The following is a 14144-nucleotide window of genomic DNA, read 5'->3' as shown; positions in this document are numbered from 1 at the left end:
ATCGCTAAGTGTCTCACATGTACGGATGCTGTTAAAAGTAGCATTATTTGCTATGGTTTGGCTGTGAACCATCCCCAGCAGGCTTGAGGTATTGTGGGGCTGTCAGCTGACAGGGTTTGAGCGGTGATTGGATCCTAAGGGCTCTGACTCCTAACGGAGGGCCAATCCCACAGGGTGGGAGGCGATGGGAGCTGAAAGCAGACTCTGCATGGAGGGAGTAGGGTACAGGAATCCCCTGTAGATCTGTCTGCATTTGTTCCCTTTGGTTTTTGTCTGCCGTTTATGAGCCTGTCCGCTCTAGTCCATATTCCTGCCACAGTGCTCAGCCTCTCACGTGGGGCCAGCTGCATAGACCACCAGGCAAAAGCCCTCCCTCCTCTTAAGTGATTTCTCTCCAGCAATTGTCACAAGGATGGAAAGCGAATGTGTGTGCATGTGTATGTGTGTGCATGCACGTTTCCCTTGCTTATATGTCTGTGTGCAGGCATGTGTGTCTGTGTACCTGTACATGTGCCTGTGAAGGATAGAAGTTGATATCAAAGTCTTTCTCAGTAACTTTCTGCTTTATTTATTATTTACTTATTTTTAAAACACAGTATCTTGGCTCACTGAACCTAGAGTAGAACCAACTGATTGACCAGACTGGTTGGCTAATGCATTCCAGGGGCCAACTTGTCTCTCCCCGAGCCGCAACCACCACCCAGAGCTAGGGTTACAGACATGTGTCCCCACCCTAAGCATTTACATGGATGCTGGGGATATAAACTCAGATCTTTATGCATGAGCCGCAGGCTCTGGCCAGCTTCATCATCTCGTGATTTCTGATTGCTCATTGCTATGACACAGATAGCAGTTGGTTTTTGTACATTGACATTGTACCCTAACACTCTAATTTAAGCTCATTTTTGTAGATCTTTGTAAGATATATTACTTGATAAATATATACTATTATTTGTTTGTTTGTTTGTTTCCAGACAGGGTTTAATCCATGTAGCTCTGGCTGTCCTGGATCTCACTCTGTAGACTGGGCTGGCCTCGAACTCAGAGGTCCATCTGCCTCTGCCTCCCAAGTGCTGGGATTAAAGGTGTCTGTCTCCGCTGCCTGGCAAAAATATATTCTTAAACATTTTAAGCTACATTAATTAATTTAGTGTGTGTGTGTGTGTGTGTGTGTGTGTGTGTGTGTGTGTGTGTGCGCGCGCACCACAATGTATGTGTGAGGGCTGGAGGACAACTTTTGGGAGTTGATTCTCTCCTTATGTAAGTTCCAGAAATTGAACTCAGGTCATCAGGTTTGGTGGCAAATGCTTTAACCTGCCTACACCATTTGGTTCATCCATGGCAAATGTGTTTTGACAAATAACATTTACTTCCTTATTTCCAAGCCAGGTGGGCTTTTTTTTTTTTTTTTTGCTTTGTTTGTCTATTTTTCATTGTTTCAGTCCTTTTAACTGACTGCCTGTGACTTGCTGTTCTGAGTGGAGACAGTGAGGTTACCAATCCTTGTCCCTCCCTCCCCCCAGTTTTAGAGCAAGAACATTCAGCCTTACAGTGTTAAGCTGTGGGTTTCATATTTTCTTCACTAATTTAAGTAAGTTCTCTTGTGTTCTTGTTTACTGAGTATTTCTTCTTCTTCTTCTTCTTCTTCTTCTTCTTCTTCTTCTTCTTCTTCTTCTTCTTCTTTTCTTCTTTCCTCTTCTTCTTCTTCTTCTTCTTCTTCTTCTTCTTCTTCTTCTTCTTCTTCTTCTTCTCTCTCTCTCTCTCTCTCTCTCTCTCTCTCTCTCTCTCTCTCTCTCTTTCGAGACAGGGTTTCTCTGTGTAGCCTTTGCTGTCCTGGACTCACTCTGTAGACCAGGCTGGCCTCGAACTTACAGAGATCCACCTGCCTCTGCCTCCCGAGTGCTGAGATTAAAGGTGTGAGCCACCACGCCCAGTGAGAATTTCTTCTTTTAATCAGGACTAGATATTGGATTTTGTCAAAAATGCAATTTATGCATAGTGATGTTAGATTTGACCACTTGCTACAACCTAGACTCATCTGGGAAGAGCGTCTCAATGAGGGATTGTCCACATTACGTGTGCCAGTGGGCATGTCAGCGGGTTGTCTTAATTAAGTTAATTGATGTGGGATGACCCAGCCCACTGTAGGAGATGCCATTCCCTAGGCAGGGTGTCCGGAACTGGATGAGGGGGGAAACGGAACTGAGCCCAAGCAAGCGAGCGAGTGGGCATGCATGCATTCCTTTCTCTTTGCTTTTGACTGTGGACATGCTAGCTGGTTGAAGCTCCTGCTTTAACTTCCCCATATGATGGTGTATAGCCTGGAATTGTAAGCTGAGATAAACCACTTTTTCTCCTAAGTTGCTTCTGTCAGGGTTCACAGCAACAGAAATGAAGCGATAACATGTATTTATTGCTGCAAATGTATGAATTCTTTCCTTTTCTTTAAGACGGCGAATTAATATTAATTTTAAACTATAGAACAAAGGCTATTTAATTCTTTAAAAGCCCATATTATTGAAATTGATTTGCCAAAATTTCACTTTAGAGTTTTGTGTCTGTGGCCATGAGTGAAAGTGGCCTAGTGCTGTTCTTTTCCCATCTCCGAAGGACCATAGTGTACGGGTGCACAACGGCCAACGTCTTCGGAATAGACTCTGTCATTTTCAGCTGTTGCAGGTGGCCAACTCTCTGTCCCCTTTCACAGCTGAAAGGGGAGGTCCCATGGCCTTAACTTTGCTTCATTGAAATGTGCAGCAGGCCCCTTACCATGCATGCACCCCTTAGCGTGTCACACCATCTCTGAACTAGCACACCCGGGGACCTTGCTAACTAAAGCACCCATCTGTGCCATGGTGTTCAGACCTTCTCAATACAGGGAACCTCCCAGAGGGTCCCAGTGTCTACCCAAGAACAGGCAACACTTCCTTTGGGTAAAATTGCATGTTTGATTTAGCAAGAAAGCCTATAGGCTTATTTTGATCCAAAGGTGGTGGTCAGCTTTCAATCTAGTTCAAGTCCTTTGGGAAGACACTGGCTTTTTGGCCCTTCTTCCTTCCCTTGCTATTTCTCCTCCACCATCCCTTCCTACAGATGTATATACCACATCATAATGACAAAATGTTCTTTTATGCAGGAGCAACTATTGAATCTGGAGAAGGGATGACATACTTCGTGCCCATCATTAATGGCTGTCCTTTGCCACTGTCAACCACCAAGCTGGACATAGCTGGCCAAGACCTGACTCTGTACCTCCTGAAACTTCTGTCAGACAATGGGAACTCATTAGTGGGCATAGGTAGGAAACAACTATTCGCAGACACTTAAAGATGGGTTGTGTATCGCGTTCTTCACTTTCAGTGCATGTGTGTGTAGATGTACTCGGAGACTGAAGGACAACCTCAGGTGTCGCCCTCAAGAACACCGTCCACTTCTTTTGAGGCAGGGTCTCCTCTTGGCTTGGAGCTTGCCTATGAGGATGTGCATGATTATTCTGTTGCAGAGGAGAGTTGACCAGTACCCCATAAGCATCAAGGGCCTTGGGTCTTGGACTAAGGGTTTAGACAGGGTAATGCTTGTCCCCCCCCCCCCCCCTTGTGCTTTCTTCCTGGACTAGATTATACAATACACAAGACACCCGCTTCCAATAAGCCACTGGTCTTTCTGGCCGTAGACAAGGAGTCAAAGGTTGAGCCCTGGAGCCCTAAAGGATAGAGTCAGTTAGAAGGATGGTCAGGCCAGAGTCCTTGCATGCTCCTGGCTGCCGACTCTTAGAAGGGTGTGTGCACCATTCATCTGTTCTCCCAGCACACTCGCAAATGTTGATTATGCTCATCTTTGGAGATGAAGGAAATGGGAGTTTAAATGGGATAATGACAACAACAACAACAAAAAAAGAAAAAAAAAAGAAAAAAAGAAAAACATAAAAAGGCAAAATGAAAAAAAAAATTAATGCCATTCAGGATTGGGATCCCCAGCTGGATCCTGCGAGAGGTAAGGGAAGTGAGACGGTATGGTTGGAGCAGAAGAGACCTCAGGTGGCTGTGAGCACCAGGAGAACAAACTCTAGGGAGGCAGGCATCAGTGAGACAGCTCATTTAATAGGGGAGGGGCTACTTAAACCCTTAAGGGGTGGGTAGGGGCTTTCAGGGTGAGTTTACATATTAGCTGGGGCCAGGGTACTGGGGATGCCTCATAAGGAGGAATTCCAGGTGCTGCCCAACATGACCTTATAAGGGGAGAGGAAGTTTAACCTAGGCAAGTATCAGGGCACAGGGTGTAGGGTGCAGGGTGTGTAGGGACACTCATGCCCAGGGCAGAGTGGGGGCACAGTCCTACTCCTGATGATCTCAGGATGAGATTTCTGGGGGTTGGACATACCTCGACCTCACTCTTGCTCCGGGCCGGCTTCCCCTAGTCCCATAGAATAATAATTTGCCTAAACTCAAGTGAATCGCAGAGGTAGGATGTAACCTAGAATTGTCTCACCAATATCCAAACCAGGGAAAAGCGTTAGGAGACAGCAGAGTCCCTGAAGCCAGGGACGGAGAAGTGGAGGGAAGGAACAGAGGAGCCTCCAGGCTTTGGAAGAAGAATGGAAGAGGCATGGGCAAGGAAGTCAGGTTAGGCCAGGAGCCGCAGCACATACATGTAATCACGGCACTTGGAGGTGGAGGCAGGAGGATTAGGGGTTCAAGGACATCTTCCCCTAAAAGTGTGTGGGAGGGCAGCCTGGGCTACACAAGACCCTATTTCAGAAAAAGATAAAGAAGGAGATGGAGTGGAGGAATAGGCAATTAGAGTAAAAAGGAAGGGGGGGGGGGAGAACAAGAAAAAGAGGAGGGGAAAGAAAAGGGGGAAGGAGGAAGAGTTGGAGGATGAAGCAGGGAGGGAAGAGGTGGAGGAGGAGGGGTGGGGGAGGGGATGGAGGAGGGTGACTCATGTGAAAGTAGCAGCTGGCAGTCTGCAGGCTGAAGTGCAGATGGGGTGTCCAGGTGAGCAGCTCATCTGTTTTCAAAGCTCCATGACAACAGCGGATAAAGCCTAAAAGCCTAATCAAAGGGCTTATTTGGGTTTCAGAGAACTGGCAGCCGAGGAGTGGGAGCAGGGGTGGGAGTAGGGAGTGGTGGTTCCAGAATGCTCAGGTAATGTATGTGAAGTGGATTTTCTTGGCCTCACAAACACCATACTTAGGCATACCTAGGCAGTGCTGAAGAGACCCAGCTTGGTGCCTCTTGTGGAGAGGGGGCTGTTTCCTTGTGGTCCCTGCCGTTCTAAACCCTGGCCTACATAGCCTGTCCAAGATCCTGGTGAAGGGGTTGCACGGCCATGATGGCTGCCCAGCAGTGGGCCACCTCCCTGTGCCCACTCCCGTGAGTAGCACCCTACGTGGCCCTGCTTCTTGGCCTCCCTTGCCTTGCAGCTGACCGTGAGTACATCCGAGACCTGAAAGAGAAACACTGCTATGTGGCACCGGAGTACGACACGGAGATGTCAAAGACCACGGTATCCTCATACCAGAAGAAATTCCAGCTGCCAGATGGCAAGGAAGTCAACCTAGGACAGGAGGCTTTCATGTGCTCAGAGGGGCTCTTCAACACCAGCCTCCTCGGTGAGTCCAGGATCGGGGTACAGTGTTCCAACAGACGCTCAGCATAGAACGCCATCAGAAGCAGCGTAGGGAGGGTGGCGGCAGGGCATCCTGCCCTAAAGTTCTCCTGGTACTGGCTGCCGCTCACTCATATGCCTACGCCTGTCACTTTGCTGACCCTTTGACTTCTCTCCAAAAGTCTTAGCCCAATTGCAGATGGGATGGAGGACAAAAGAGCACCGCTCTCTTCCCTAGCGTGCTATTTATACCTCTGTCACTACACAGGATGCTTTAAAGTGGAACAATGAGGCAGAAGCACAAGAAACTAAAGTTTATGAGAGCTTTAAGCACCTGAATGGCCAGAGAGATGATGATGATGATGATGATGATGATGATGATGATGATGATGATTGTTATTATTATTAACAGGGTTTCTTTGTGTAGCCCTGGTGTCCTGGCACTCACTCTATAGACCAGGCTGGCCTCAAACTCAGAGTTGGCCTACTTCTGTCTCCCAAGTGGTGGCACACATGCCTTTAATCCCAGCACTTGAGAAGCAGAGGGTTTTTAATAAGTGCTTGGTTGGTTTTCTCATTGCTGTAAAAAAATTTTGCCTGGCAAAAGCAGCTTAAGAAAAGACTCTTGAGTCCTAGTTCAAGGTTACCATCTATCAGGAGCACAAGGCAGCTAGTCACACTGGACAGGAAGTAGAGAGAACGGAGGTCGGTGTTCAGCTCGCTTTCTCCTTTATATTACATCCAGGGCCCCAGTTCATGGACTGGTGCTGCCTCCACTTAGAATGGGTCTTCCCTCTTAGCTAACCCAATCTAGGAACTCCCTCAGCCATGCCCAGAGACTTGTCTCCATGGCGATTCTAGATCCTTCAGGCTGACAGTATTAACTCTCAGAATCACCTCCTCTCTGGAGCAGTGATAGATCAGCCAGATGCGCATGGGGACCCAGAAGCAGGAGGATGATCACACGAGTCATTGTTTTAACAAACAGGAAAATGATGGACTGTGAAAATCCCATGGAAAGGGAAAAGAAAAATCTTCCAGGAAGTTACAAAGAGCCATCATTTCCTAAGATAAAAGCCTTAGAGCCATTTGCACCATTCTCCACAGGGCGTACGCTATGGCGTAGCAGGTCTTAGCTCTATATTCCACAGTACAAAGCACACACTCTTTCTCTGCTTCTGTTCTTGAGACAGGTTCCTGCTCTGTAGCCCAGGCTAGTCTGGAACTCGTAATGTAGCCTAGGCTTGTCTTAAACTTGTGGCAACCCACCTGCCTCAGTTTCTCAAGATGTGAGGTTGTAAGCATGGTAGAGTGTGCAGACTTGAAGGCACAATACATACCAGTGTGGAGGAATCATTACAGCACTCCTCAGAGGCCGGGAGGATGCCAGGGACGAATGCAGCCCTAGGATCCTCGTGTTGGCACACTCCTCTGCCAGGCACACCCTAGCCAGTCCATTGTATTGGCTCTTCAGCCCTTAGCCTAGGGTCACCCTCTGTCAGGAGAGAGGGGTGCTGATTGGCATGCACCCCCCCAGACACGGCAAGAGCTATAGCTACATGATACACTCCTCATTCAAGGCTGCTGCCTGTCGCTTGCTTGTGCAACAAGTGGCAAATGCAAGCTGTTATGTTATTTACTGACATTTTCCAAGGCTTACTGAGTTGGGACAGTGCCATACAGGTGCTGCCAGCCTCGTGTGAGGCACAGGAGGTCAACTTCTGTCAGCAATGGTGTTGGCAGGTCAGGCTCGTGACCCATTTGAAGTCCGTGAGGCCCCAAGGCTCCTCGTGGCACTTGGGTCCCACCCAGAATCCGAGAGGTATCCCTCTCCTAAATACTAAAAAATGGGGGAGCCTCTAATCTCAAAGCCCTCTTATGCATGCCCCCCCCAGGAAGAAACAACCCCGGGATCCACATGCAAGCCCAACAGAGCATCATGTCGTGTGAACACTCCTACTGGAAGACTCTCTTCAGCCATATCACGCTGTCTGGGGGCACTGGGGCCTTGTCAGGCCTACGACTCCGGCTGCAAAGAGAGATAGCAAAGCTGGTCTCTCCAGACATCAGTGTGAAGGTATTGGGCCTAGCCTCACCAAGGCCTTCACACCAGGGGCCTTCAGGGCTTGCCCTGTAGCGGGTAGTTCTAGAATAACTAAGGCTCTAGGCCTTGTTCTTTCCAGTTGAGGTTGCACCAATAAGGAAACGTGACAGAAAGAAGGCCCTGGCATTTACGTGAGCTCCAGTGTGTGCACATGCGTGCATGTGTGATGTGCGTGCCTGCGTGAGTGCGTGTGCGTGTGCGTGTGCGTGTGCGTGTGCGTGTGCGTGTGTGTGTGTGTGTGTGTGTGTGTGTGTGTATACCACAAGCTAAACTGGTGCAGGAGGCATGGCAGATGGGAAGGGACTGCAGTCTGCAGTGTGGGCAGTGGCAGGCCTGAGTTACTGAACGCAGAGAACCTCTGCTCAGGAGGAGGCATCAGGACTGAGCTATGGGGAGGGTCAGGGTGAGCATGTAGGCTCCTTTTGTACTTTACATGAGTTCATGTGTACTTCACATGAATGCATGTGGGCACGGAGGGCATGTCCAGCTTTAGACATGGGTTCTGAAGATCAGAACTCAGGTCCTCATGCCTGAGACTGTCACAGATGTCACTGTGTAGCCCCAGCTGGCCTGGGACTTGCTGTGTAGATCAGCCTGTTCTAGATCTTCCAGCCTCTGCCTCTGGGGATCCCTCTTCTGGGACGCCAGGTATGGGCTGCCAAGGCTTCCATACCTCTCAATTAAAAAGTTATCTTTTCCACTGGGGAGGGATAATGCCAAAAACAGTCCTTCCAGGGGTGGACATTGTGCGTCCCACTCAGAGCATTTAAAAATTTTTGGAGCCTGCCATGGTGGCGCACGCCTTTAATCCCAGCACTCCGGAGGCAGAGGTAGGCGGATTGCTGTGAGTTCAAGGCCAGCCTGGTCTACAAAGTGAGTCCAGGACATCCAATGCTACACAGAGAAACCCTGTCTTGAAAAACAAAATAATCATAATAAAATAATAAAATAAAAATTTTCAATAAATATGTTTTAAACGTGTTTGTTTGTTTTGGTTTTTCGAGACAGAGTTTCTCTGTGTATCCTTGGCTGTCCTTTACTCACTTTGTAGACCAGGCTGGCCCTGAACTCACAGTAATCTGCCTACCTCTGCCTCCTGAGTGCTGGGATTAAAGGCTTGTGCCACCATGCCGGCTAAACATGTTTATTTTTATTATATGTGTATGAGTGTTTTCTTGCATGTATGTATGTGCAACAAATGCATACAGGGCCCATGGAGTCCAGAAAAGAGCATAGGGTCCCCTGGAACTGGAGTTACAGACAGTTGTGGGTCTGTGGGTGCTGGGAACTGATCCAGGTCCTCTATAAGAGCAACACATACTTTTAACCACGGATCCCTCTTTCCAGCCACCAAAAGGAGTACTTTTTAAACAAAAAGAAAAATTTAAGTTGCACTTGTCTTTTTGTGTCTGAGTGTGTGTACTGAGGTTAGTTGATAACTTGTGGGAGCCATTTTTCTTTTGTCTAGTAGGTGGGTCCCAGGCTTTGGTGGAGACAGGCTCGGTGGGCTGGATCTGTATCCACTGAGCCATCTCCCCAGCCCCAAGAACAAAGTTTTATTTTTTTTTTAATGCTTATATATTTTACAAGAACATGTGCATGTGCATGTGTGTATTGTATATGTATGTATGTGTGTTTGTGCATGTGCACACATATTACAGCACATGTATGGAGGTCAGAGGACCACTTGAAGGATTACTGTGTGTGTCCTGGGAACAGAACTAAAATTGTCAAACTTGGGGCAGATGTGTTTTCTAACCAGCCATCTAATGAGCCCAGAGCGGTGTTTTGATGTGTGTCTCCTCCTCCCTCCAGGTGGTTACCTCTCCATATGCCAAGTACGGTGCCTGGGTAGGTGCCTCCATCTTCTGTTCTCTTCCTATGTTCAAGGACATGTGGGTCACAAGCCATGAGTATAGGGAAATTGGCTCTTCTGTCATGTGTAGAAGAAGCCTCTGACCCGTGGCTTTCGGGTTCCATTGCCTGGACCAACATCATGATGCTCAGGCTGAGCCTCAGCGTTACTGAGCAGACAGCAGTTAGAATGAGCTCACACCAAGACCCCCTCTCTCTGGAGGACAGTAAAAATGTGCAACAAGCTTGACTCTGTCTGGTGCCTTGGCGGCTCCTGTACCATTTCAGTGCAGCAGTGTTGGTTCTTTCTGTTTATTGGTCAGGATAACTCAGTGCTGCTGCATAACAAGCATCCCCAGCTCCGAGTGCCACAAAGTGTTGTGATTTGCCAGCCACCTGGCTGCCGGTGCCCTGAAGTAGTAGGGGTCACCACCCTCACTTGGGGCCTTCTGGCAAAGCAAACACCACGTGCAGCATTGTCACAATCATGAGTTTCTTAGTCCATTTTCTGTTGCTATCACAAAATACCTGATATCTGATACTTTATAAAAGAGCAGGGGTTTATTTAGTTCACAGTTTCAGAAAACATGACACCAGCCTCTGTGAGGATCATGTTGCCTTGTTAAAAAACAAACAAACAAACAAACAAACAAACAAACCACAGTTCAGAACATTGTGGGTTGAGACAACAACATGTAAGTTTGAGTCTCCTCCTCCTTCTCCTTTTTCCTCCCTAGGGAGGCAAAAACCCAGCTTAATCAATAAAAACAGAACTGAGAGCTAGACTTGACAGGCTGTCAGAGTTGTGAGACACCAAACTTGCTATATATATATATATATATATATATATATATATATATATATATATATATATATATGTTTTTGTGTGTGTGTGTGTTTTTGTTTTTGTTTTTTTTTGTTTTTTTGTTTTTTTGTTTTTGGTTTTTTGAGACAGGGTTTCTCTGTGTAGCCTTGGCTATCCTGGACTTGCTTTGTAGACCAGGCTGGCCTCGAACTCACAGCGATCCGCCTGCCTCTGCCTCCTGAGTGCTGGGATTAAAGGCGTGCGCCACCACGCCCGGTGCTATATATTTCTTAAAAGCAATTTTCCCTTTAGATTTTTACCTGCTATCTCATTTTTTAAATAAACTTTCTTATTCTTTGTGAGTTTTACATTATGCCTGCCAATCCCACTCATCTCCCGGTCCCCTCGTGTCTGCTCTTCACCCTTGCAACCTCCCTCTCCAAATAAAACACACAAACAAACAACAAGACAAAAACACAGAGACCCTCTCACTGTGGAAGCTACAGAATGTCACAGTGTGTCCCACAGTATATCCCTGTGGTGGCACGTGGATGGCTACGGCCCATCTGTGCCATGCACTGCAGGGCAGGTCTTGTGGGTGGCATGCTGGACTGCTGGTCTCGTCTGTCTGTCTTTCTCTTCCTGTGCTTTACTGCCTGGATTTGACTTGATTTGATTTTTATGAGTCCTAGGCATAAGACAGCTTTGGTCACCAAGCCAGGCATCAAGCTAGGCTGAGCAAAGGACTGCCACCTGTTCTGCCCCTGACTGATAGAAGAAGAGCACCACCAACAAGGTGTCTCTTTGCCCATTGCCAGGGGTCTCTTCTTCTTCTTCTTCTTTGTTATTAGGAGCCATTTTATTTTAATTCCCACTCCCTGACATCGTATTTGTATTGATTATTTGGGAATTTCACATCATGCACTTTGATCACACTAACTTCCTAGTCCTCTCCTCTCCAACCCCCCATCTTGTGAATTCCATTCACAAATTCCATCCCCCCCCCAAAAAAAAGAAGGAAAAAGAAAAGGAGGGAGTCCAATTTGTGTTGTCCATATACTCAAACTAGAGCATGGTCAAACCCACCTGCATCTTCACCGGAAACTATTAATTGTGGAGAGCTACACTTCAGCATCCTTATCATAGTTTTTTTTTTTAATTTTTATTTTTTTCCCTTATCATAGTTTTAAAGAGTTCTTTCATGGTTTCCTGTCTAAGCTGTTAATTTTTTTTTTTTTTTAGGGAAAAGAGTCTCTTCCTCTTCTTATAAAGCCACTAAGGCCATCAAGAGACTCCACCCTTATGGCTTCATTTAACCCCAGTCACCTTCCAAAGCCTCCAAATACCATAACTATTTCAATTTGGGGACTTGGCTTCCAGTGTACATCCAAAGACCAGGGGCCGAACTTAGGAGCTGTCTGCTGCATCTCAGTGGCAATCAGGCGACATGGGGTGGTGGGGGTGGTGGTGTTTATCACAATAAACACAAGTCACACAAAGTCCACTCCTCACCACGAGGCCAGGAAGGAGAGAAGTGAGATGGCACAGGGGCTGGGAGGGTGCTAACAGCCTACGCTGTGCAAGGGGTTCCAGCCCTTCAGGGAACGTGGTTTGCCTGGGGTTGCTGTGAGGTCGGTTTCATTGGTTCTGACTGTAGATGTAGGAACTGCGGCCTAGGTAGGCTGGATCAAGGCTGTAAAGGTAAACATGAGAGCCAGTGCAAGGACTTTACATCCGCACACAAGTGTGTGAGAGCACTGGGGCCTAACAACAGAAAGTGTAAGACACCTCCAGGCTGTAAGGAATGAGTCATTGGGTCCAGTTTCAACCTGAGGTGTGTTTAGAGCTCCCCAGAGAATCACAGTCAGTCAGGAGGCACCAGGCCCCTTTTCCCTAGTTGGTAGCTGCTTGTCTGGGCTCTCAATCTGTCTGCAATGTCACAGTCTGTCTGCAATGTGACTGAGTCCACGGGTCAAAAAAGGGAATATTGAACCCCAGGACTTCTGTTAAATACGTAAGATGCCGCATACGTTAAGAAAATATGGCTTGTATCCTGAACTAACAGGCTGGGGGATCTGGGGTGGGGGACAACACTAGACACTGGGAAAGATCATGCCTTCCTGAAAAAAGGCAGGCAGAGAAGTGGATTAGGAATTTACAAAGCTTTGGTGCCAGCAGCACTGTGTTGGCCATTTTGGCTTTTCTCTAAGCCAACACCCAACTCTGTACGGTTAAAAATAAATAAACTGCTCCATTTTTCACTCTGAGTCCCTGGGGCTCTTATTGTGAAGTGATCCACCATGGATCTGAGAGCGGAGTGGCTGCTGCCCCTGGCCCAACATATGGCTGAGTCGGCCTGAGGCTCCTGTGCTGTGCCATGAAGCTCAGGCAGAGGCTTGGCACCATTGCAGCTCATGGAGAGCAGGCGGTGCCGTTTGAGACTAAGGCAGAGGCCAGTCAGTCTGAAGGCTGTGTGGTCTATCTGTGCCATGAGATTGAAGGAACTCCTGGGGGTACGCAATAAACAAAAAAGAGCAGCTACCTACTAATAATGCTTGCTCCTCAGATGTCCTTTAACCTTGGCATCCTAGTAGTCCTTAACCTTGACAGGCAGACATTCTGTAACCTTGACAACCACACACCCCTTTGACTTTCACAGAAGTCCCTTTAATCTTTTTTTTTTTTTTTTTTTTTTTAAGTTTTTCAAGACAGGATTTCTCTGTGTAGCCTTGGCTGTCCTGGACTCTCTTTGTAGACCAGGCTGGCCTCGAACTCACAGCGATCTGCCTGCCTCTGCCTCCCGAGTGTTGGGATTAAAGATGTGCACCACCACACCCGGCAGTCCCTTTGTCCCTTTAATCTTAATGGTGCGAGTTGAGGAGCCACTTGCTGTTTGCTTCTTCACAAGCCATGTCTGCAAGCCCCGAAGGGGACTGCAGCACCACTCTGGAGAGGTCACACCCACCGTGGTTCTGCCTGGCTCCAGGTGGCTGGGTATGGTCGGCCCCCAGAGTCCCCAGTGTCCATGGCTGGGCTCCAAACGTCCTCTTTTTATGGCGCTCGGGACCAAAACTCCCAAAGAGTTTTGTCAGGTGAGAACTGGCTGACACAGCTGTGGTATCACCCCCTTGGGGGAAAGTCACTGGCACTACACACCAGCAGACATCTTCCCACTCAACCCCATGTCCCAGACACACATCCCTGCTGCTCTCCCCATACATATTTGCATCCCTGCTGAACTAGGCTCTGTGCCACACTGGGGCACATCTGGTCTCCCACCCTTTCCCAGGCCACCATTCACGGCTTCTGGTGGTGGTGGTGGGGAAGCAGGACCTAAGAGTTTAGTCCCCAGAGGTGCTGCTCCTTGAGAAACCTAAATTATAAAATCCAAATTGCCAATTTGGGTTGGAATCCCTAGGTTTTAGAGCTGACCAGCAGATGTCACCCTAACACTGGTTGTCAGATCTCATCCTGCCCTGGCTGCAAGGCTGGTGAAAGTCTCAGAGGTACCTTGGTGGGGAAAGCTGGGATCACCTTGCCTGGCCATGTCCCAGGGTGCTCCACCTGCCTTGGGGGGCGTGGGTGGAGGGAGATAAGGAGAGGGGTCACGTTTGGCATTTAAGGAGGGACTGGGGCTAGGAGAGAACCTGTCCTTGACACATCTCCAAGGTCAAAGACTGCAAGAAGGCAGCTGTGCTGGAAGCTGAGGACTGGGACCTGAGCCCCCATCCCGTCCCAGGCCCCAGCTTTCACCTCCGACACTGTTGCAGGGCC

The 14144-nt window shown here is 48.1% G+C and overlaps 1 protein-coding gene across 3 annotated transcripts in view; it reads left to right on the top strand.

Annotated features, from left to right (window-relative positions):
- LOC311591072 (actin, aortic smooth muscle-like) overlaps positions 1–9809 on the top strand; it is a 30736-nt gene extending 20927 nt beyond the window's left edge. For all 3 annotated transcript variants that reach the window (XM_084770440.1, XM_084770439.1, XM_084770441.1), the window contains 4 exons: positions 3137–3298; positions 5423–5611; positions 7503–7684; positions 9527–9809. In XM_084770440.1, the coding sequence (XP_084626566.1) occupies positions 3137–3298; positions 5423–5611; positions 7503–7684; positions 9527–9670 (677 nt within the window). In that variant the 3' untranslated portion in view covers positions 9671–9809. The remainder of the gene's footprint in view (positions 1–3136; positions 3299–5422; positions 5612–7502; positions 7685–9526) is intronic.
- The last annotated feature ends 4335 nt before the right edge of the window (positions 9810–14144 follow it).

Source organism: Acomys minous (genome assembly GCF_964271855.1).
Source record: "Acomys minous genome assembly, chromosome: 2".
Taxonomy (NCBI): Eukaryota; Metazoa; Chordata; class Mammalia; order Rodentia; family Muridae; genus Acomys; species Acomys minous.
The sequence above is the reverse complement of the archived record's forward strand: the minus strand, read 5'-3'. Positions and strand labels throughout refer to the sequence as shown.